The sequence below is a fragment of the Hippoglossus stenolepis genome, chromosome 19, assembly GCF_022539355.2.
Source record: "Hippoglossus stenolepis isolate QCI-W04-F060 chromosome 19, HSTE1.2, whole genome shotgun sequence".
NCBI classification, from domain to species: domain Eukaryota; kingdom Metazoa; phylum Chordata; class Actinopteri; order Pleuronectiformes; family Pleuronectidae; genus Hippoglossus; species Hippoglossus stenolepis.
The window spans coordinates 17,466,539-17,489,972 of record NC_061501.1 but is presented as its reverse complement, the minus strand read 5'-3'; the positions used below and the strand labels follow the sequence as shown (position 1 = coordinate 17,489,972).

The 23,434-nt window shown below is 44.1% G+C and overlaps 1 protein-coding gene across 5 annotated transcripts in view; it reads right to left on the bottom strand.

The window, feature by feature from the left end:
- The window catches only part of dpp6a (dipeptidyl-peptidase 6a), a 167,104-nt gene that overhangs the window by 45,311 nt on the left and 98,359 nt on the right, over nt 1-23,434 (bottom strand). For all 5 annotated transcript variants that reach the window (XM_035142582.2, XM_035142583.2, XM_035142584.2 and 2 more), the window contains one exon: nt 3,753-3,867. In XM_035142582.2, the coding sequence (XP_034998473.1) occupies nt 3,753-3,867 (115 nt within the window). The remainder of the gene's footprint in view (nt 1-3,752; nt 3,868-23,434) is intronic.

Below are 23,434 nucleotides of genomic sequence, written 5' to 3'. Positions count from 1 at the left end.
TCCAGCTGGGTCGGGCTCAGTATGTATGTATGCTAATGTACCACGACCTCTTTTCAATAGGAAGCAATGGCAGAGGGAGTTTCAGTCCAACGCTGAACCCGGCAGGTTGACGGATAATTTGAAGGTTCTCAGAAAGTCTGAAGTGTTGACGACAAAAGAAAAAGGTAAAAGCATCTATTCAGTCTTTCACTTTCGATATATAATTAGATATTCAGCAGCTGAGATGAAAGACAGAGAAATTATCTTGGAGCCGTCAAGGAGTGGATTTAAATCCTCATTAGAATCCAGAGCGTGATCATGGACTGTATGTTAACATTGGACTGTATCTAGTTAGAATTATTCTCTAGTCTCGATGAGTACAGCTGACATTCACACTCACATGCTGTCAGGAGCAATTCAGGGTTCGGTGCCTTGCCCAAGGACACTTCAGCACGCAGACTTTATGAGTCGGTAATCAGACCACAGTACGGAAATAAGAGTGAATGAGTTAGAGCTCTATGCTGATTGTAAGAAATCGTTATAATGTTAGAACCATTTATTCAGGGGTATAAATATTACCTACAATCAATGTCATAATCCCAATATGATCAAAATTACAATAACCATAGCTTGAGTGAACGCATCTAAAGAAGCTGAATTCTGGTTTCGTGCCATAATCTGACTGTCTGTATTCACCTGCACCAAATTACCCCAGCGTTCCATCCTGCCACAGTTTAAGCTCCTCACTGTCAGTCAGACTGACATCCCTCCGTCTGACGAACACACGGCTGCCGATACCCAACATCTGACCTAGTTGTACTGATGTATGGAACAGAGCGGGCTCTTAGAAACCTGTAGCCATCAGTTACAGCAGACGCAGCCTGTCAGAGGAGGAAAAGTCGACCGGCGTGCGTGCGAGTCTGCGTGTGCACGTTTTTTGTTTTTTTTCCCTGAGAACAAAGTGGTTGTCAGGAGCAGTTAGAAAGTGGCCGGCCCGTCTGGCGGAGGAACATCCATCAACAAACCCTCCTAACCGAGTGGAAACAACACGCCATCTCATATCTCCTCAGCCGAGCCGCACTGCTGCAGTCTGCTGTGGGGGGGCAGGAGTTGCCAAAATATTTGTCCTCGTAGTGTAATTAGAGTAAAATGAGTTGTTGTGATTGACTGCTGCATGTAGCATTTTAAAAACCCTTGCACTAATTTGTATGTAATTAAGCCCTTGAGTTATTTTCCTCAAATGCCGAGCAAAGATTCCGCGTTGTGTGTGTTTTTGTTTTTAAATCGAGCTTAATCTTTGTTATATTATCTGAAATATTCATAAAACGAGACACAGACGCAGCCCTGAGACATTTTCTGCTCTGCAAACTCTTCTTTTTTCAAACAGATAAGAGACCAAACGTTCTCTGATTGATTTACAGCAGCAACAGTGGAGGTTTTTTTCCATCATACAGCATTTTTCAACTATGTGAAAAGGGAGAAAAACGGAGAATATAAAATCTGTGCTGCGCCTGTAACTGTGGTTTCACTGCCGGAGAATCAAGGCCTTCTCGCCGTTGCTCATTATTTTCGTTCACAATCATTCATGAAGGAATTCATCTTAAGAGGGAGAAGAGACTCATCCAGAGACAGGAGCCAGAACAGACAACCACAAAATGCATCTGAGGAGATCCTCATGGAAAGTGTGTGAAATATGAAATTTGAAAACCTGGCGATGATGAAAATGTATTTTATATCCACACGTACTTCTCGATGGAAATTAAAGTCAGCATTGCTCTGTCTATGTACGAGTATATTCTGTCTGAACGTCTGGAAGGTGTGGGCTGACGAGGGATTTGGACATTTGACCGTTTATCAAGTGCTTTGGTTGGAGGACACTGACGACTTTACAACCTCAGGACATTGTTGAACATGTTAAATCATCCCGAACCGTGAGAATTAATAATCGGCTAGAGGTTTTTGTACAGAGTCAACAAGGCGAAAACTAATAACATGTTAATCCGTGACCTTTAGAACTGGCGGATCTTAGTATTAAACTGAGCCGGCTAAATGTGCAGTGGTGCATGAGTACACAGGAACGACCCACTACTAAATATTTTCAGTTTGCATAAGAAAGTTGAATAAAACCAGTCTAACAATAAGTAATTGATATGGTTGACTAATATGCAGCCTATAGCCTCCATAGTAATCCTAAATCAGCCCTAATGAATGAATGAATGAGACATAAAACACTTCACCTCCGGATCAGGGCTACGACTCGGCCTCACTTCCAGTTTCATGCTGGCTGAGCTAACTGGTGGCTTCATGTTTAATTTACAGACCTGAAAGAGATAAGAGTCTCCTCATCTAACTTGTGACAGGAAGGAGATTGAGTTTCTGATCCAAAATGTTGAAGAGTTCGTTAAGATTTACTTTCATCGAGGGACCGAGTCTGAATTATCCCCAAAAAAAAAGCCACAGACCAAAACTCAAGAAACAAATATTTATCATAGTTGAGGAAATACATCAGGTTAAAGATACACAAAGTACTGTGAGTATTTGAGGATGAACCTTTACTTTAACTCTACAAATAAAACAGTCCATCGTGAAAACAACAACCTCAAGAAAGGGTCAAATAAACTCTTTCCACAAACAACCGACCGTCCTTGAGGAGTGATTTATAAAGCTGCAGCATCCTGAAGCTCACCTGAGCTGCTCAACACATCTAATTAATCCACAGCAACTTGAAATGGATTTGACGCGGAAAGAAAACATTTTAAATATCCCAGATGTTTCTCAAATACCACATTCCCTCGGAAAAAACACTGAACTTTACAGGAGACCTCAGAGCTGCGGCAGAGACTTGGCTCCTGTCGAGACTTGGCAACTCTGGTTTGATGCGACGACAGGAAATATAAGTGCGAGGTACAAGCTGCAGACGCCACCTGCCCGGCCTCCGTTTGACGCCCAACCCCCGCTGGTGTGCCTTGTTTGGGAAAGGCACATTAAACAGCTCAAGTCCATCATAACAAACGCCACAGGACAGGAAAAGGGTCGCGGCCAGGAGGTGACGAGGCGTTTTGATCCTCGCTGCTTTGACACCTGCTGCACTGAGGTCTACGCCGGCGACACTTCTGCTCCGACACCTGTCGACATCTCTCAGGATTATGTAGAAAAACACAACCTTGAATTGCTTTTGAAAACTTCCCCCCCGTGCTTTGCCACCGAGCTCTGACATCTACATGCCGTATTTCTGAAACACGGACACAGTGATTACCGTCTTTGTCGGTGAGTTATAGTTCACGCTCACTGATATGGTTCTGGCAGCACATAAAACTACACCAAGGACCTTTAATGCGCCTGAATATAAACAGATGACTTGCTGATTGAAGTTTAATGTAATTCTGCAAACAGAAAGCCTGAAGGTCATTTTGAGATGAAACCTAAAATAACTGAGACATCCAAAAGGTGCAGAGTTTAGGGTCTAAGTGCACGAGGCAGATGAGACCTGCACTTGTGAAGAAAGAAATGTTGCACAGGCTGATCTTCAATGAGGTTTACTGACCTTCACCAAATCCCCTGTGCCCAAGTTCACTGTGACGCTCCCGTGGGTGACACTGCAAATAGTGCACGAGAGCCCAGCCGACCAGGACAGAGACAGACATTACTCTTTGCATTGTTCCGGCCCGGATTGATTGCGAAACCTAATGGGCATGTCAGTGCATAATAATCGCCGTGTAAACAGAGCGATGCATGGTGTTGTGGCCCCTCCCCCCCCTCCCTGTGCCGTGTACCTGGTGTCAACAGGATGACGGAGGTGACGATCAGCGAGCAGATGACCAGAATGACAAGAAGGGCGATCGCTATTCCCTTCCAGTTCCTCTGCGGAGGGTTACTGCCCACCAGCTCCTACAGACAGACAGACAGAGAGAGAGAGAGAGAGAGAGGAGGAGAAGAGACATGGTCAGAAACAGTAAAACCACTATCATCACAGGGAATCAGGGAACAATTCACGGAGACGAAATGAGGACAAAATGACGGAGAAATTGAAAAGAACAATACGTGGGCTCTGATAAAGAAGCAAAAAGGAATCAGAGGAAGTATAAATGGCAAACTCATGAAAAGAAAGGAAGGGGGGGGGGTGTCAGTCAAGGACGAACGTGAGTCAGAGTCGCAGCCTCTCGGCTCAAAAGGAGACGTGCCAGCGGCGGCACCAGCAGCAGCAGCAGGAGGAGGAGGAGGAGGAAGAGGAGGAGGGGGAGAATTCTTAATGAGCCGAGCATCGGCGGCCATCAGCCGCAAACGAATGTGACAGATAAAAATGGAGCCCGAGACACGTCGGTGAATTGCACACTTGGAAAACAGTGCAGGGAGAAAAACGAGTCGGAGTTATGAGCAACCTTGAGGCCTTTTTTTTTTCTCTTTTTGTCTGACAACAAATGAACTTATTGCAGTCAAACGGAATTAAAAAGAACCAACACGGTGCTGGAGGAAGCGTTACCGCGAGATATGAAATGAGAACAACGGGAGGAACGCAGCTTTAGGCTTCTTGTTCACACCCGAAGCAAAAGTGGCGCTTCGGTGCATCACAACGATGAGCTATGGGTGTGTGTCGGGATCAAACTGAGCTGAGCGAGTCACGTTCATCATCACAAGGAAAGAAGTCACGTGAGAGGAGATGCATAAACACAGACCTGATCCATATTTTGCTATCAAGATTACCACTGATTAAACTAAGTGTCACAAAATGTTAAAATGATCATACAATATGGAAATTCATCGTACAAAGACAATAATTATTGAACAAACGTTTCCAATATCTTGTGGAATCCGAGCTGCAAATGACTGAGGCTCTTTTGAATAGTGTTCCTAGTAGAGTTTGTGCTGCACCTCCGTTTCATGTCTCTACTCTGAAAATTCTCTGTCAACAGAAGCATGATGGTGACACAAATGAGTCATTTCAGCGAATAAAGCGCCAAATGAAAAACAACCCGCGCGGCTTTGAAGACAAAGCATCCCTTAAAGTTTCCGACCTCAGCTGTGGTTGTTGTGGCGAACGCACAGATAAACCAGAACCACTACCAAGAGGGACTCTGCAGGAAAGGATCCAAAGCCCAGACTGTTGTGTGGAATTAATAAGTTCTTAATTAGTTTATGGAGGATGAAAAGAGCGAAGCAGAGCATGTGCTTCAGGGACCTGTGGCGGGAGCATTAATGAATACACACTCAGGCTTTAATGAAGCTGAATGTCTGGGCTATGAAGCAAACCTTTAAGTGACCTTGCTTCCACCTTAATTGAAAAGAGCCCAAGACATCATTAGCCCCGGAGATAAGAGCAATCAGGGCTATTTACCACACTGCCCATTATCCACATTCATTAAAACAGGAACCAGTTAGTTAGCTGCAGAGCTGCGACAGCCACAAAGGAGAACACCTCGGGCGGAGATGAAGAGGAAAAAGAAAAAGGCCCAGAAAGTTTGGGAGGCATTCAAGTTGTTCCCTGTGTGGGCGAAGGTGTCTGGAAACAGAAACTTTACGAGAAGTTAACGATAATTACTAAGTTATGAGGAGAGAAGCTACAGTTACTAGATGTCCGATATGCTTCTATAGACCTACACTGCAGGTTTAGGTCACAACCATTAGTTGGATCAGTTAATACGTTAATAGTCAACTTTGATAGAAGAGAAGGGACCGAGAACCATCTATTTCCCAGAAGCTGCCGAGTACAGATTCAGAAGTTGAAATGTTTCACATCCAAGTATCTGGAAGAGGTTTTACTTCAGCAGAACTCAAACCTTCCTAATCAGCAAACCCTCGTGAGAAAGCAACACCAACACCATGACTTGATACTTGATTAACGAATCAAAAAACTCTCGGGAACGACCGACGCACAAAGCTTTAAACTTAACTTTGTTACAGCTCAACAACGAGGCCACTTATGAGCACACAACATCTAATTTAGTATCTAACACACTAACGGAGATTCAAGTCTGGAACACAATGATGTGGGTGATGGATCTTCCGTGTCCTTTGCTTTCTCTCGTTCTGTGCTCAGCCATCTCTCCATTTTTTATGAGAGTGGCACGAAGCCCACTGCTGATTATAGTTGCTGTTGATACAGTAAGTGACGGAGTGGGATTCACAAAGACGGGGACAGAATTGGGGGGGAAACTGCTCTGTGGAGAGCAACTACTTACAGGCAACAATGGGATGCTCAATCTTTTTAAAGTGCAATAAAAGAAAAGACGGAAAATCCTCACGCAACGCTGAGCAATTACTGTTTTTTATGCGTTCAATGCGAATGGCTCCGCTCTGAAGATAACACAATCTGAAGCTTGGGCATGATTCCACCGCAGCATCTTAAATTTAACAATCTATTATTTTATTTGTCTGTGTGCGTGTGTGTGTATCTCAATTTTAAACAAATGCAAACTGCACAGCAACACAACCCTAAAGCAGATCTCTAGCTGGATGGGCTCGGGCATGACTCATCAAAAAGGTCCATGCGGTTCCGTTTCATTATCTGTTACACAAGAACTGACGCAGGCGCTCGGTGACGCGTCAAATCACACAGGGCGACTCATTTCCAGGTGGAAGATCTGTCTTCACTCAACCTTTCTGAACGCAGGGAAGGGAGAACGTTCAGCGGATTGTCCAACGCTCGCCAAAGAAGAAGCTGAGAGAAGCTGTAAGAGCTGGAAAAGCTTCTCTCGGTCACAAACAACATTTCCACATCGGTCTGTGTGGAAACAGGTCGACACTGGAAACCATCCTGAAACATTTTCTGAGGCTCCTGCGATTCAGCGGCATTCTTGAGAGGATCTAGACCCTGTTGGGTGTCGAGTGTATCGTGTCCCCGATGAGCGATGTGAGAAGAAACTGAAACTGCAACTTGAGGGTTTGAATGATTATTTATTTATTGGGACAACCTAATCGATTGTTATATAGAGAAGCTCTAATTATCAATCAATGCAGAGTCAGGTTGAAGCTTCCTCGTCACTGAATTCAGAGTAACACACGCACGCAGGGTTAAACGTGTATACAAGTGTTAGTAGCACATATAAGTTTATACACACACACACACACACACACACACAAACAGGATTTAACCAGCAACAGAAACCCCACCAGGAACTTGCGGCACTGTTTCTATGCTCGGCGAGAAGAATCACTTATTCAGCCTGGCTGAGGCAGCCTAACCTTGCCTGACCTTCCCAATCATGCCTCTGTGATCTGTAATTATAGTAATGATTGGACTAATTAGCGAGACCTTCTGCACTGAAGTAACGACGAGGTGCTTACAAGTGACTGTGGGGAGGAATGAGGTATAAAACCAGATATGAGGAGAGCGAGATCAGAGCTTGCAGAATCAGTAAATAAATAACACGGGGGGGGGGGGCTGCAGGAGGATTCTCTGACAGGAGAGCTTGAAGCGTGACCAAAATATGACAGATAGAAAAAAAAAAAAGTAAGGGACACAACAAGATGGATCCAGGCCCCGAACTCGAATACAAACAAGATCCTGGTGTTTTCGACTCCTCGGGAGCTGTCATGTTTAAATCCGCAGAGCATGAACAGACATCATCAGTGTTGATTCAGCCCCGGGAGTGTACGACTTGACACGATGCCAATGTTTCTCAGAGTACACAGCTACCAAACCACAACAAGTCACACCGAGCACACGGCTCCTCGACCCCATGGTGCCACAGGAAACAAGATCTGGTTCTTTCTCCTCTCGGTGTTGGAAGCCAAAGGGGCTCAGAGGCAGCGGGTCTGAAACTTTCAGCACCAAGTCGAGAGTTTACAGGAGTTCTTATCTGTGCTGAGATTAACTTTCTATTGTTTAGGAACACACTTTTTAAACTGCTAATCTACACAATATGAAGCAGTATTGTTTGACTTTTGCTGGAGACTTAAACTGTGGCTTCTGTTGGGCTGCAGAGTGCTTGTGTCACCATGTGTGCAGACGTGACCTCACTGACCAAACCCTGGAGTATTCACCATGACCCCTGCAGCAACACAGGAGGTCAGACAAAACAAAAAAACATGTTCAGGCAGTTAAATCGCCCTTTTTCGATCCTGCTCTTGATCCGACAACGTCGCAGCTCAGCAACCAAACAAGTTGCTTTTCTCTGCAATCAAATTCCCCAGAGTTCGTCCTGAAAGCAGCTGCAGAGCATTCAGCACGTAGAGCCCGGATCAGCCTTTTTTAAAATTTTAGGTTCACAACAACACTGTTTCACCTTGTTTTTTGGTTTTGAATCACATCCACATGTTCACACCCACACAACTACAAAACAACTTGTCCTTTTTCTGAATTAATTATCATTACGGCAAAAGAAAAGAAAAGTCTGTGGAAGAAAACAGGAAGAAAACCAGATTTTCTGTACGACATGAGGAACATGCGATCTTTATGGGCTGAACCGTAGTAGAAGGCTTCTCTCCACTTTAGTAGCTCAAACTATAAGGTCTTGCATGCATGTGCAGGCTTCACGTCTTCTCCCGGAGGATCAAATGATAATGTCTCCGGGCTCCAGCATTAGAAATGGTACAGGTCATTAATTCTGCTTCTCAATGAAAAACACTGAGGCCGCAGCAGAGTATCTGTTATCTAAGGGCCTGTGTGCATGTCGGCAGATTTTCTACACTTATGCACATTTCCATCTGTTTAATTATACAATAGAGACGGTTAATAGCGTTACCAAAAATACGACATTGTCATTAGGTTTGCATCTCAATGCACTGATGAGAGATGTAAGGGAGAGGAGCTGTAGAAAGGGTGGAAGTGTAGTGGAGCTGCAGAGAGGGGAACCGAACAACACGCCGCCGCAAAGAACAGAGTCATTTTCCTCCAACATCAAATGTGTTACAGCAGCAGAATTTAATGAGCGTTTAACTTTTATAAAATGTGCTTTTAAGTCGTGCACTTATCAAGGGAGGCCCAGACGAGCGGCCCGAGGTTCAGAGGCTCGCCGACACTTTGACAGACGCGAGACGCAGCGAGCTGTCGACAGACACAAGTCGGCGACTAAGTGGATCAAACCTGTGACCTTGTGTCGCACGCAGGCTGCTTAACAACAGATGCAAATCATCAAATAGTCGGAGCCAACGTGTCGCAGCACGACGAGGTCCCACGCCATCTGATACGGCGAGTCGCAACGTGGCGGCTGATAACAGCAACCGCAGGGGCACGTTTTTTTCGTGAAGTATTTAGTCAACACGTTCATCTTTAAAGACTTCAAATGAGAGAAGCTGCTTGAGGCTAAATGATGTGACACTTCAGAGAGTTGAGGTTGTTTCAAACTGTTCTGCTCGTGTTGTTATTTGGCACAAATCATGTGTGTAATCTAAAAGAAAATATGAAAGTCACATTTTTTTCTAAAGGATTAAGAATCTGGTGTTTATCACTAAACATTAAATAACAGACAGATGAAATTTCAGGAGAAATACATTTTATAAGAGTAAAACATGTTTCCATCCTTCCTGAAACTGGTCCGACCAATCACAACCATTTATCAAAAAATGCAGCAGTTTGATATTTGTATCTGTACCAAGAGCTTTTCATCACAAATCACATTCACCACTTTGCACCACACATTCATACACCGTCGGCACAGCCATCGTTTCCAATGCAGGGTTCAGTATCTTGCCCAAGGACACGCAGATTGAAGGTGCCGGGGATTGAACCACGGACTTTCTGGTTAGCGGACGACCCGCTCTACTTCCTGAGCCACAGCCGCCCCTAGACGGCATAGAAGAAGAACAAACTGCACTCTATAGTCTGTTTGAATTTGCAAATGGGTTTGGGAATGCTCGGGTTCATCTGTCCATCACCTATATACCATCCATCAGATGACACTGCTCATTCATTTGCTTCTTTTGGCTTCAGAATAAGTTTTTATAATGTTTTTCTATAAATATTCATGTTGTTTGGGTCTTGTAACTATCGTGTTAATTACTGCCCTGAACTCCTTTTCACTTCTCCATATGAAGAAGTGGTAAAAGGTGTCGTTTCCAGCTCATTTTAACAGAGATGTGATTCTAATCCTCAAACAGAGAGATTCTGAATCCCTGCTTCTTTCATCCTCCTCCTCCTCCTGACTCCATTCCGCCAAAAAATGAGAGCAGATTAATCTCAGATCCAAATCCTCGCCCCAATTGTTTAAATGGTTTCAAGTGAAGATGGATTTTCTTTCATGCCTTCCCTCCGCCCAGCCAGACTTTTAATCTTTGAATGAAATATTCCAGATGGGTTGCGTGCTCCTGCCCCGTGCTCCGCGGGTCAAAGAGCACCGACGCTGTGCGACTGCATCCGAACACATTTCAACAATCTTGTTGTTATCGCAGCGATGGGGCTGTACATAAACAAGCTGTCTTGTTTGTTACACACAGCAGGAGAATTAATTTCCAACTGGCCAGCGTATATGTGTATATGCGTCTGTGTGTGTGTGTGTGTGCACATGTTGTTCTCCAGCCCCTTCCGCCTGGTTTGTTTGATTTGCGAGTGAATCCCTTCCAGTCCATTAGAGAGTTGCTGCGAGGGCTCCGCCGCCGGCTGACCTCCCTCTGCAGAGTTTGCACTAAATCACATCTCTGTAAAATAACATAGAGTAGCCAGGGCCGGCGTGTACGGCTCCGCGCTGCTGTAACAAGGGGCAGATAAACCAGTGGGAATGTTTCTTACGATTCACTGTGCTTCGCTACGACTTGATTTACATTTGATGAACGTTTTTTTCTGAAAATCTGATTCACCTCAACCAAACAAACAACTCTGGATACAGACGTTCTTTACATTTGATTTCTAGTGCGTATAGAGGCAATTAAATACATGTACTTCCAATCATTCCCCATTTGTCACTATGGAAACAGAGTAAGAATGATTCGGGCTTTGAATCTGTGAATGTCCCCTTTGGCTACTGCTCTACCGATTATGACAAACAAGTGATGAGAAAGAGGCGTTTCCGTAATTCGTCATTCTCAACACGTAAAATCTTCTTTTCGGGAAACGAGAACAATACAATACAGAGTTTCTCCTCATTTCATCACTCTCCCTGTGGCGGTGTGTGTGTGTGTGTGTGTGTGTGTGTGTGTGTGTGTGTGTGTGTGTGTGTGTGTGTCTGCACGTCCTGTACGCCGGGGCAAAATGTACCCGGAGAAATGTGTCTGTGGCCCAGATGACTCCAAAGATTTACCTTCATCTCTAAACTGCATCAGTGTCACGAGCTACACGCCGAAAGATAAACGACTTCTGGGGGGGAGGCGAGGATCTGCGGCGACCGTCCTGCAGGTGGAAAATCGATGGGTTACGTGGTCCTTCGTCTTGAAGTGTTACTTAATGGCAGATGTCTATTCAAAAGGTGGCACCAGTACATGTTCCATCATATCATTAGTCAGGTATCTGAAGCCACGTGTGCAAACTTGAAGCAGATCTGCAGAAATCCATAGAGCGACATGTGCAAAAATAATATTATATAAAACAGCCTCCATAGTTTCTCACAGAAACCTGCCTCACAAATCATTATGCCATATTTCTCCTGTTTGGGCTAAAAGTAACACACTCATTAAATCCTAATGAGATAGAGAATACACACAGTTTAATGTTCTATTTGTCATTAGTGGGTAATTCTTCTGTCAACTTCTGTCAAAGTCAGCGGGGACTGCGCTGCCGCTGCCTCATCAGCTGAGCAGGTGCTCGAGAAACAAAGGAATCTAAGAGTAAATGAGTCTGAGCTTATTTAATCCACATGTTTCAGCGCGGAGGGCCTTCATCAGGGTATTCAACCAAACGAGTCTTTATCAATCATCCGCTGAGGACTGGACACATAAAGGACCAGCCTCTAAAGGACGCAGCACATCCCACACACAAATGTCTAAATGAAAGTCGCTGTGTCCTCGTGTTCAAAGGCGAATACCAACTAACTTCCTGCGTTTCGTCTCCTTCTTCTCGTTTCCCACGATTCTTTCTCTGTCTTTCATTCTTTCAATGCGCCGGGGAAAGAAAACACAGAAGTCGGATGGTTCTCAATAGCGTGCACACCTCTTCCAAGGTCCACCAGCCCAATTCAATTCAATCATGCTGCACACACATAGTTTTCAGTCCTGTAATTGAGCCGGACTTTTTTATTCCATGAATTATTCCATGAGATTGTTGAAACTACCTTGAAATGAGATTATTTCTGGGTCCGTGTCCCATCCCTCCCACTAAGTTTTATAGAAATCTGTTCAGTGGGTTTTGCGTCGTCCTTCTGACAAACAAACAAAAATAAAAAACTAACCGACCAACAGACAAACAAAGGGACAGTGGACAAAGCACAACCTGGACAAGGTCGATCAGTATATTTGACCCAGGACACATCATGATCACACCAGTATGAAGACAGTCTCCACAGGGTTAAACAACACAATGGGTGCCTTTCAAAAATCAATATGACGATAACAAAATCATCTATCTTGGATTTTTCTTATCTGTCACTTTCATCAAGGTTTGTTAAGCTTCAGGCGACTGAAACTTCTCTGTATTTACAGCCCAGGTGACCGGCCCGGTTACTGTGAGATGCTTAGACTTCACATTAGCTCGTAAACTGCTTTGCATGAAAACTCCCCAGCTGCGAACACCGCAAAGTCGTGTGAGCCCCCGTTTGAAGGAGGGTTTGGGGAAAGAAAACAGAGAAACCAGAGGGAGGGAGGCCGAGAGCAAAGTCAGGTGGGAACATTCCACTGCGCCGCGTGTCCCCTCGGCCCCGCTCTCAAGAGTGATTGGTATTCACCGCGGCCCCGGGCGCCACTGCCAGTGAGCGCTGCATCTCTCGGCAACATTAAGAATTGAAAAGTATCTGTCCCATTGTTCTTATCTATCAGCCTTCATTCCATAACGCACACTTGTGGTGCCACTCCAGCAAAATAAATTGCCGCCGTGGAAACAATATGCACCGGCGGACGCGCTCGCTTCCTCGAAATGAAATGTCCCACAACCCACTGCTTCCAGGCGCAGGGGTCTAATAAAAAGAGGCTGCTGCTCCTGTTGATGTTTACACAGGCTAATGCATTCTGGCCTGCTGGTATGTTAAAGCCTTCTCTGACAAAATATGAACAATCACGGGAAAGGAATAGTCTTTCCAGCCTCTCATCACTGGTATAATGTCGGGCTGAAGTGCTCTTATGATGAAGAATGTCTGGAATTTAAGAGACGCCTTTTTTCTTTTATCACCTGGTTTAACCTGGGACCGCAGATTCTCCTGCAAACGCCCTCACCGCAGCTCCGTGCGGGAAAGTAAAATCAGGATATTCACAACTCTCTAGGGCCATTTCCTCCTCCCATCGGTCTACTTTGTTTACGTGGCCTCTCCTTGCGTCACCCCGGCAACGCTGTCAAAGGCGTAAATAATAATTCCCCCTCTTCCCCTCCATCCCACCACCTGTTGTTGCTGCTGCCGCGACCCGAGCGTTCCTGCTATTAAGCTGAAAATGGGAGCACGTGCTTTGCATGTCAGAGTGGCTACTGAATAATTGAACAGGTTCATAAGGACTGTATTTGTTTAGTAAGTGGCCGGCTCTCGTGCTCAACACGCACTTCTACTTAAAGCTGCATATCACAGGAGCTCTTATTGGACGCAGCTTGAAACAAACGTGTAGTGAAATTAACTTTAAATGAAGGGAAATGCAGAATGTGTTTCCACTGCGAGGTTCTACCTGGTTACTGAGCTGCGAGTGCAGCCTCGTGCAGAATACATTACATTACATTGAGCCGTTAGTCTATAAAATCTCCACCAGGCCCCTTTGTACTGAGCTAATTTGTCCCTGTGTGTTTGAGTCATTCACACGGTTCTGCACCGATGTCCCCGAGATCTGTCTCTGGCTGCCAGAGGGCGTCTCATGTTGTCTGAAAGCACATTATAAAACATATGTGTTCCTTTTTGTCTCCATTTCAGGTCGTGGTTCGCTACTGAAGAGGCTCCTCATTAACGGATCATAACCGCCGACCTGCAGGGCATCGCTGGGTGTGTGAGCGCTGCCAAGACACCGGGCAGAAAATTCAACCAAGTCAGAAACTGTCTCCCTGTTGCTCTGGAGTATCTGCAGCACTGTTGCTGTTTTAGAGGAAAGAAAAACTGTTGGAATCAAATACAATTTTTCAAAGCTGTGAGCCCTAAGAATAGATTTAAATTCACCTGTTTGTACTTTTGTTTTGATTCACGCCTCCATGGAGATTGATCTGTTTAGCGGCTCCGTCTCCCGGTGGATGAATTTCCCTGATACCTGTGACAAGTTGCCTGTTGCTGAGAGATGTATCCAAGGTTTGTTGCTACGCTCAGTGCAATGGTCAAATGGTGCGTATTAAAATATCTCTGCGTGACTATATATTTGCAGTGTGACCTATTGAAATGTGGGGTTCAACTGCTCAACTGCTCAATACTGCCAGTTACATCGTTGGAGATTCAGAAATGTCAGAAACAAGCTGCATGCCCACATATCGAGCAGCCGCATCTCCGTTTTTGTGGACATATTTTCGATGAAGCGGCAAATCTGTTGCGTTTCCTGCGACTGCTCCGAGGCCCCTGTTGTGTTTTACAAGGTTTTAATGTGCAGAGGAAATGTTTGGTTTGCATTGGCGGCAGGTGAATCCGGCGCTGATATGGATGTAGGCGAGTGAACAGTAAACAAAGGGCTGCCATCAGTGAGATAAAGTGACAGTGACAGTGATGCTGGATTAAATACATTGTTCCTGTGGATCCCTTGTGCATAAGTAGACAATAGGATGTGTGGAAATAGTGTTTTCTGTTGCTAACAATGAAAACTGCTTTGTAGAAAGACATTTTAATTGCTTTTAATCTAGAAACACTTAAGATTTAAGTCACTTAACTTTAAAATGTAAAAAAAGGACGCTGGTGTTGAAAAGTAAATGTGCTGCCGTCTTGTTTTTCCACTTCGGAAGTGTTTGTTTTGGGTTAAACACACTTTATCCGCTTCTATATCCCACCGTTAAATCTCCAGGTTTTTCTAAATAAACCAAAAATCTGAAAAACAACAAGGTGGAAAACAGACTCGGTAACAAAAGCGGGATGTGTCGGCTGCCTCTGAGCCTGCAGAGGTTTTACAGATGCTCCTCTCACTCTCAGGACGCATGCTGTTTCAAGGTAGAGCGCTCATCCCAGTTCTCGGGGCATGAACTTGACCGACTGGGGGGAAGATGAGAGAATAACTAGCAGAACTCTTACTGCTACCACAAAGGAAAAATTTTTTTTTTTCCTGCAACTTACAAAATTCTTAAGCTTTCTCTTTCTCTGATAAGCCTTTCTCTGCACCGGTAAAAAAAAACAACATGTTTTTACGAGAACAATATCTCTATGAAAGTATGAAACACAAACCTCGGTAGTCGGTAGTTTGGATTCCAGAATTGATTTTCACTCATGGGGTAAGCAATTTAAAAAAAGGTGCACATGGAACTTTAGAAGAAATCTGGAGGTTGAGGAGGCAAACAATGTGCAGGGAAAGTTTTCTGTGAAAGTTTTAAGTCAGAATACAAAATTCAGATTTACATCGGCTCTGCCAGTTCGCATATTGAAACTAGAATGCATTCCTCTGCCAAGGTCCTTAATGAAACCACATTTAAATTCACTAGGTCTGGATTCGCATGTAGATTTTACTTTATCAATGTAGTCATATGCAAATTTGAACAATAGTATAGTAAAAATCTGTGCAGTAAAATGTGCAATAAAATATAATATGACCACTGTATAATGATAATAAAACTAAAGAAACTAAATTTCCACATAGTGGGACTAAAAAGGAATTATCATATGAGATGTAGAGCTCATCCCACATTTAAATTCAATAGACCCAGGTTTTTATTTGGATCTGCACAGTTCATCAGGACCCATGAATTATTCAAATGTTGAAAAACTTCCATTCTCACAATGTTAAAGAGAAAACAAATTCCTGCATCGCCCCTCGGATCCAGATCCACACCAACATTTAAAGGGCTCTTCCTTGGGTTGTGCCCCCTCCTTCACAAACTTTTAAAGAAATCGGTCGAGTGTTTTTTGCGTAACTCTGCTAACGAACACACAAACAAAGCCGATGGATATTCAGTCAGACGACCTTTGGCTTTGCTTGTTGCATCCTCGCACCCCATCATACCACGATGATAATTACAAGCAGTCACAATTATCATACGCTCTAAAAGGCTCAGCCCCCCCCCCATCAATACAGCCTCTCTTCACATTGTCTTTCCAGATTCAAAGCTTGACATTTCAATTTGAGCCGGGCACTTCAGTTTCACAATTACTGGCAAAGGAGAACGCATCGGAATAAGGATAATTCTCGCACAGCCAACCGCCAGTGACGCAGTCCAATGAACCGGTGGCTGATCCTGAACGAATCCTCAGGTGCGTCAAAGCGGTCAGTGCGACTCGAGACAGAGGAGGAGGAGGCGGCGGCCGGCTCCTGCCGACATGCTCGGTTGGCCACGGCTAATGAGCCCTGACGCAGAAGCTGGAGAAATGTCAGCGAAGCCGTCGACTTGACCAGATGCAGACGGATGACGGGGGGGGGGGAGTTGTGTCACATATACGCATGCATGTGTGTCTCAGGCTCAGCATCACTTTCAATTTTCTTTACAATTTCTATCTGAAGAGAATCAAGGCTCAAGTTACACAAACACACAAATAAAAGATTAAACCATTAAACCCCCACAACTAAAGTGTTTTACAGGAGTGATGCAGCATTTTTCTCAAAATTGAATATCACGAGGAAATGTGGAAAAAACAACCGAAGCTCGATTGATTTTTCAATAAGGAAAAAACATGCATTCTCTGCCTCCCCCCTTTTCCCTTCCCCCTACCATTCTGCCTACACCTGAAAATAGCCCAGAGAAAGTGCTCTCCTCTCTGACAAGCGGGGAGCAGTTTGCTCTCCTGTCAAGCTACAGTGAAAAGAAAGGTCGATGGTATGTCTCCGACGAGAGCGCCAGAGAGGAGAAATGTGTGCATTGCTCTCTGCAGGTGCATCGAGGAGAAAATAATCTGAACGTGGAGATAGAAGCGGCGGTCAGCTCCCACCGTTAAAGGGTCTGACACGAGAACCAGAAAGAGAAACGCTGTGGTCGTTTAGTTTCATTTAACGGGTTAATTAGTTTCCATTGGCCTTCCCTCATTTACATTCACTTAAAAGATTTAATTCCAAAAGCTATGCAGCTTTATTAACAGCAGCATATAAGAGTTCACATATTGATATTCAAACCCTCATATTCTGAGTAGGTTTCTGTGGTTCAATAAAGAAACAAGATAAATTGATGTTGAAATTGGCAAGTTGTGACATTCAGGTGTAATTAACCTTTTCTTTAATTAGGCAGAGTCTGATATACACAAAAGACAGAATGTTACTTCCTGCTTTTAGTCAACTTGTTGGTATACTGACTCAAATCTCTGGAGTCACGACTGTGTGTGTGTGTGTGTGTGTGTGTGTCTGTGTGTGTCTCTGTTACGTCCCGTATCGACAGCGCACTGGTCGACCTTCATGCAGACAAGTTCACAAGCCTCACACAAAATCCTGAGTAGAAAAGTTAGGTCACTTCTGCAGCGAGCGAGTCGATATATATCGAATCATTTCATCCCTGTTTACTGACCACCATGACAGGAGCATAGCAAAATTATGAAAAACATGTTTACCTTGGGCTGGGTGTATCTGAAAAAGTTATTTTTTTCTTTCTGTACACAACCTGTGTCCCCTGACACTGAAACTGAAATCCCCCCCCTGTGGTGTAAGACATCAAGATGATGAGAGAAAACCTTCTGCCTGCAGATGTGCCGGCTTTTCTATCTCACACATCCCTCGGAGCGAGCGCAGCACTTCAGATTTAGTCCAGAACAAATTTAGTTTGGCGATGACCTTGAGTGAAAAGGTTTGTACTACGCTCTAATAGCTTGTTCAACCAGCCAGCCCACAAACCATTCTCTCAAAATCAATGTTGTCTCTGCAGCAGGGGTGAGGGGTGAGGGGTTGAGGGTGGGAGGAGGCGGGAGTACATTACGTCCAGCAGCTCAGAATCACACGCGCGCTCGGGCAGCTGAGGGGATGTAGCTTGTCCCCTCTCGGGATGTTGTGTCTATTCAGAGACAGTCACAGCGGAATTACATGTGCTGAAATGGGAAACTGACGTGTCATCGTGTCCCTGGAAACGGCAGCGAACAACGTCCCTGAGGGTGAAATGAAATCATGTTGCCTTTGAGTTTTCCTGTTTCTCAAACACATGCAAATAATGTTTTCCAAGTGCTGCCGGGCACCAGCCGAGAGCCCGTCATCCACTCTCAACATCGATTTCAAGTTTTAACTCGAGGATTCTTTCGCCGACACAAGAAACAACTCTTATCAGAACCATTCGCTGCTGAAAGAGGCTTTAATATTCCTGCTGAGTAAGAGGAAGTGTGATGTTTCACGTGAGGAGGGTCTGTTATCAGGGGGGACCACTTGAGAATGGCCCCAATCATTTATGCATTAATAAAGCGGACAAAGAAAAGAGTCCGGGAAGTAAAATTTGGTAACTCAATCTCAAAGACGTACTCATGGAATGAGGTTGCCTGGAAATCTGATCTTCTCCCGGATTGCTGGCGGCCGGAGACCGAATATAGGCCCGGTGCTCCGGTCGTAATTGGGAGCTTTATTGATTTCCGGGCCTGTTGTCACGCCTGAGGTGACCTTTTGTTTGAGAATAATTGCTCTATTAGAGGGTTTATTCAGGCACCTGCTGGGTATCTCAGACGCTATTATTGTCCAATAAGGATCCCCGGGCAGTAAAGCAGTGACCCTGTTCTGATATGTGGTTCGGACGGAGAGAGTCTCGCTCTCTGCACTAATATCAAATGAGAACAAAAGGTGGACTTGGTGCATTTAAGGGTTAATGTGAGCTTTATTACTGCTGGGAGGCTTGACGACGGTTGACATGTGGAGGCTCCTGCATTGCTTCACTAAACTATCGCAGAAATCCATGTATTCTCTGCCGTGTTTCCTAGAGCTGCAGTACAATGTTTGTTTCTCGACAACCTCGGAATATACGAGAGGTTTATTTTGTTCTTCCGTCGTTTTCTCCACCACAACTGAAATAAGCGGAGCCCCATTAACATGCAGCACTGGTTCTCTGTGGGTTCATCCCCAGTGTGATCTGCACACGGTCAACAGAGAGTTAGAAAGGTTTACAGAGGAAACTTTCTCAGGCTGGGGTTCAGCTTTGGGAGTGTTTGTGGCTGCAGAGAGAGAGAGAGAGAGAGAGAGAGAGAGAGAGAGAGAGAGAGAGAGAGAGAGAGAGAGGAGAGAGAGAGAGAGGCTGGTGAGAACTTGGAGCCAACAGGAAGTCAGTTATTAAAATAGAGCTAAAGAAATAGTGGTTCTACTCTTTATTTATATTATTGGGTGGTGCTTAATTGATTTATTAAGAAGTATTGATGGACGGTTGGAAGGATGGGTGGATGCAAAAACAGTACTTTGACACGGGAGACCACTTTTCCTTTCCCATTTGAAACCAATGTTAATCACTGGTAGAATTTCAGAATTAACTTCTACAGGACCTTCAAAACGCCCGTCATCCTTTTCAGTTTCTCTAATTGGCCCTGAGTGCAGGTGTGGTGCACAGCGACGGCACCTGTCTACTCCCCCCATTCATCCCTGTGCCTTAAAGCACGGAGACAGAAGGTGCACACACTGTTTTACAAAAACCCAGAGATGAAAGCGCCTCACACTCGAACATCGTGTTCAAATTTAAATGGTGGAACTGAGGAAGTGTTTGTCACCGCAGGTCCAGACATCACCTGCCTGTGTTTGTGTCGGGAAAGCACCGCGCTCCATTTTCCCGCTGGCATGGAAATAGAACAATATCATTATGCTGCGGCGTAAACACTTATGACTCATGCTCGCTGCCATCTCTCTATCTTGTTAAGATCCAGAAGCATATTTATGCGTTCGCTCTAACTACGCATCTCTGGTCTCACTTAAAACCTTTATTGTAACATATAAAAAAATACAGAAACATGTTGTGGCACTGGAGGAAACATGAATTAAAAATACATGTTGTTAAGCCTCATAAAAGAATCGTTGGCACGGCCTGTTTGTGCATCAGTTTGAACACGAGGGGGGGGGGAAGCTCCCGTTGAATGGTCTTAATGCACTAATGCTCTCTAATGCATTCTGCTGCCACGGAGCATAAATGTGCTCAGTGTGATGAAATTGATTTTCAACATGTTCTTTGTCCCCAGTTGGCAAAAAAAACCCAGCAGCGAAGCTCTAAGATGTGGTTCACTAATTAAAGCCAAAATGTTTGCTCTCGCTAGAGTGTGTGTCCCCCCCCCCCCCAATCCCAACCCGAACACATGTTGCTATGTTACCGACACAACATAAAAAACACTAAAGAATAAACCCACTATACGGTAAACTGTGGTGTTTCACGTTCGCTGATACCGATAAAATACAGAAATTTCCCTCGGGACAAACAAAGTATCTATCGATCGCTATTTCGAATAAATTGGACTGAAAACCCAACTGGGATTTAACAAATTCATCTGTAGACTTCAGACTTAATTCAGCCTTTAATTGACTCAAATAAAAACTTCAAATTGAGCTGACTTCAACTTATTTGTAACCTGACGTTGGTACAAACTTAAATTGTGATTTAAGTCATTCAAGATGGTGGTCAGCAGTGTGTTGTGTTTTATAACGTGTACCGAGACACTGGAGTAAACATCACTGCAGCATTAAACCACTGACCTGACTCTTACTGGGTTACGTTTCCCTTTAAACTGCCACAAACACAAACACAGCCTCAAGCTTATTCAACACAAACATGACATTAAGCTAAAGTTCACACAATCTAAACATAACTTAACCGAACCTCAGGTTATCCATGCAAACTGAATAGCTCTGCGCGTGTTAGTTTGACTGTTTGGCTCATGCAGAGTAAAATATCTCTACAGAGGACAAAGTGTATTTCTTACCCAAGGACAAATAACGGGGTGATATTTGTGGAGGGATATTATTCTATATAACTGTACGATGTATTGTAATAAGGCAAAGACAATGCATTTTTTTCTGGTTATATTTTGTTCAGTTCTGTGTTTGGAAAATGTTTCCTTGTAGCCTATATGAATACTTTGTTTAAAACTTGTAAAGGTTATTTTTCTAATGGAAGTCGTTAAAACCAACTTAAAATATATTGTTCTGCTTTAATACAATAATTTACATAAAGAAAATAAATAATATTCAAAAGAGATTTAAAAAGTCTCTTTCAGAAAACAGAGAAAGAAACTATTTGCCTATAGGTCTTAACAAACACAATAACTCAGAAACCGTTGTTCTCTACTCACTGTGGGACTCAAATATGACAATTACTGTTAATTTTTTGATGTCTTATCACCTGAAGCAACGCGAGGGTCAGTGACAAGTGATAATAAAATGAAATGTGATAAAAACTCACTGAATAGCTTCCTCACGCCCTGAGATTATACCCAGGAGTGCAGTTTTTTCTTCTTCTTCAAATTCTCCTCTGAAAGATAGCAAATGGCTGCGTGGAGGATAACCTGTATTTCACTGATATAAGCAGGGCTGGAGCATATCATTTAGTGGCAATTGACAGCACCCTGAGGATCACTGGAACGAGATAATAAACTCCAGAGTGAAAACCCAGGGACTGTGTGGACTTGATGGATTTGATCACGCTGTGCAAATGCCACTTGGACTCCTTTTTCGTATTTCCGCTTGGTTGCATAATGCAAATGAACGACACGTTGTGTCAGGGAATTACTTGACAGGGACGAATGTAAACTTTGGCTTTTGCTGCATACATAACTGGTGTTTACTTGCCAATAAAGCAGGGACGCTGGAAGTTCAGCGTTGAACTGAGTTCCTTCACTTGCTAAGAGCTGTCACCAGTCTTGGAGAGCGACGCCAAAGATATAGCTCTTATTCAGATATCACTTCTTTTCCTAAGGGCAATTGCGCCTTTGCCCCAAATCTTGAGAACAGTTTACAATTAAGTGTTCCCCTTCCGTAGACATATTTAATTAAATATGCATGTTTTAAGTGTCCTTAAATTGTATTTATTCCCTTTTTATCCTTTTATTTCACTTCAATCTTGTACTTTCCTGTGTCTGTCTGTTGTACAGCACTTGTTCAGTCAACTCTGGTTGTCGTAAACATGCTCTATAAATAAACCTGACCCGTCTAGACTCTTTTTGATGGGATCTCGATCAGCAGGATTATAAGAGTGTCTCTGTCCTTCAGGAAGCTTTGTGTGCTCTGAGATGAATTCTATGTCGTTCAAATGAACCCAAACGTCTGATATGAAGTAAACACAACTGTTCATGGAGTCTGAATTATTGTACGATGGCCAGATAAGCTCCGAACAACAAGCTGTTCTCAGACAGTGAACATGTCCAAACCAAACCCGAGGAGACCAATCTGAGGTTATTAGTGGAGCGTTCTGTTTGTGTTCTGTTCGCCTGTTTCCCTCAAGCGATGGAAACTTGACAGTAAACTTCTACTAAACTCTACAGGTCTGTAGACAGATATTTTATTTAACATGTGGGTCTTGCTGTCCACCACACTGCAGAGTCTGGTCTGTCACGATGGAGTGCTGCTGTTCACAGGCCGTGTCATCACTGCTTGTAAACGCAATGATGGCTGAAGCTCCTGGAAAGCAACCACCACCACCACCACCACCTGCTCCGAGGTACAAACTTCCCGGAATAACACAGTTCACATTACCTCAGGATATGAATCGCAGCTTTTAGCAATATCCAAGTAATGCCAAATCCCGGGAAAGTGCCAGTGTGCCTACATTTAAATACCAGCAGAACAGTATCTACATTAAAAGCCCTGATTGAGGTTTGAACAAAGTCTGACTCTCACTCACTGGAACTCTCTGATATCAGGGCTGCGCTCATTTGCCAGAATAAAATGCACATTTACGGAGGATTTGATTCAATTTCAGTGGGTAGTTAACGATGGAGAAACATAAACGAAATGGTGACACGATTAATGACCAATGTTATTTTCCCCCCGTCTCACTTTGTCTGTTTTAATCTGTGTGTGTGTGTGTGTGTGTGTGTTGTCCTTCTACAAAGCAACACGCTAAGCTACAACATCTCCATAGAAACCAGGCAGCCACTGGGCATTTGGAGTACACCCAGCAAATGTCATGATGAAAGTCAGTATTTCAGGCATGGGCACTAAACACCACTGAGGACACATGTAATGGCTGCCAATATTTTGAGCGTGGAAAATCAGCAGCGGGGTTGACACTGTCGCCTCGGACCAATTTCCTTCCACCCAGACTTGTTTTTTATAGCCGGAGGAAGCAGGAGTGGGAAGCGCGCCAGCTGATAGGCAATCCAGGACGGCGCTGACAACACGACTGTCAGACGGACGACAGGGACGCGTGCTTTTCAAGTAGAGAAAGATGATATTGCAGTCGGCTGCCTGCTTTCACGGCCCC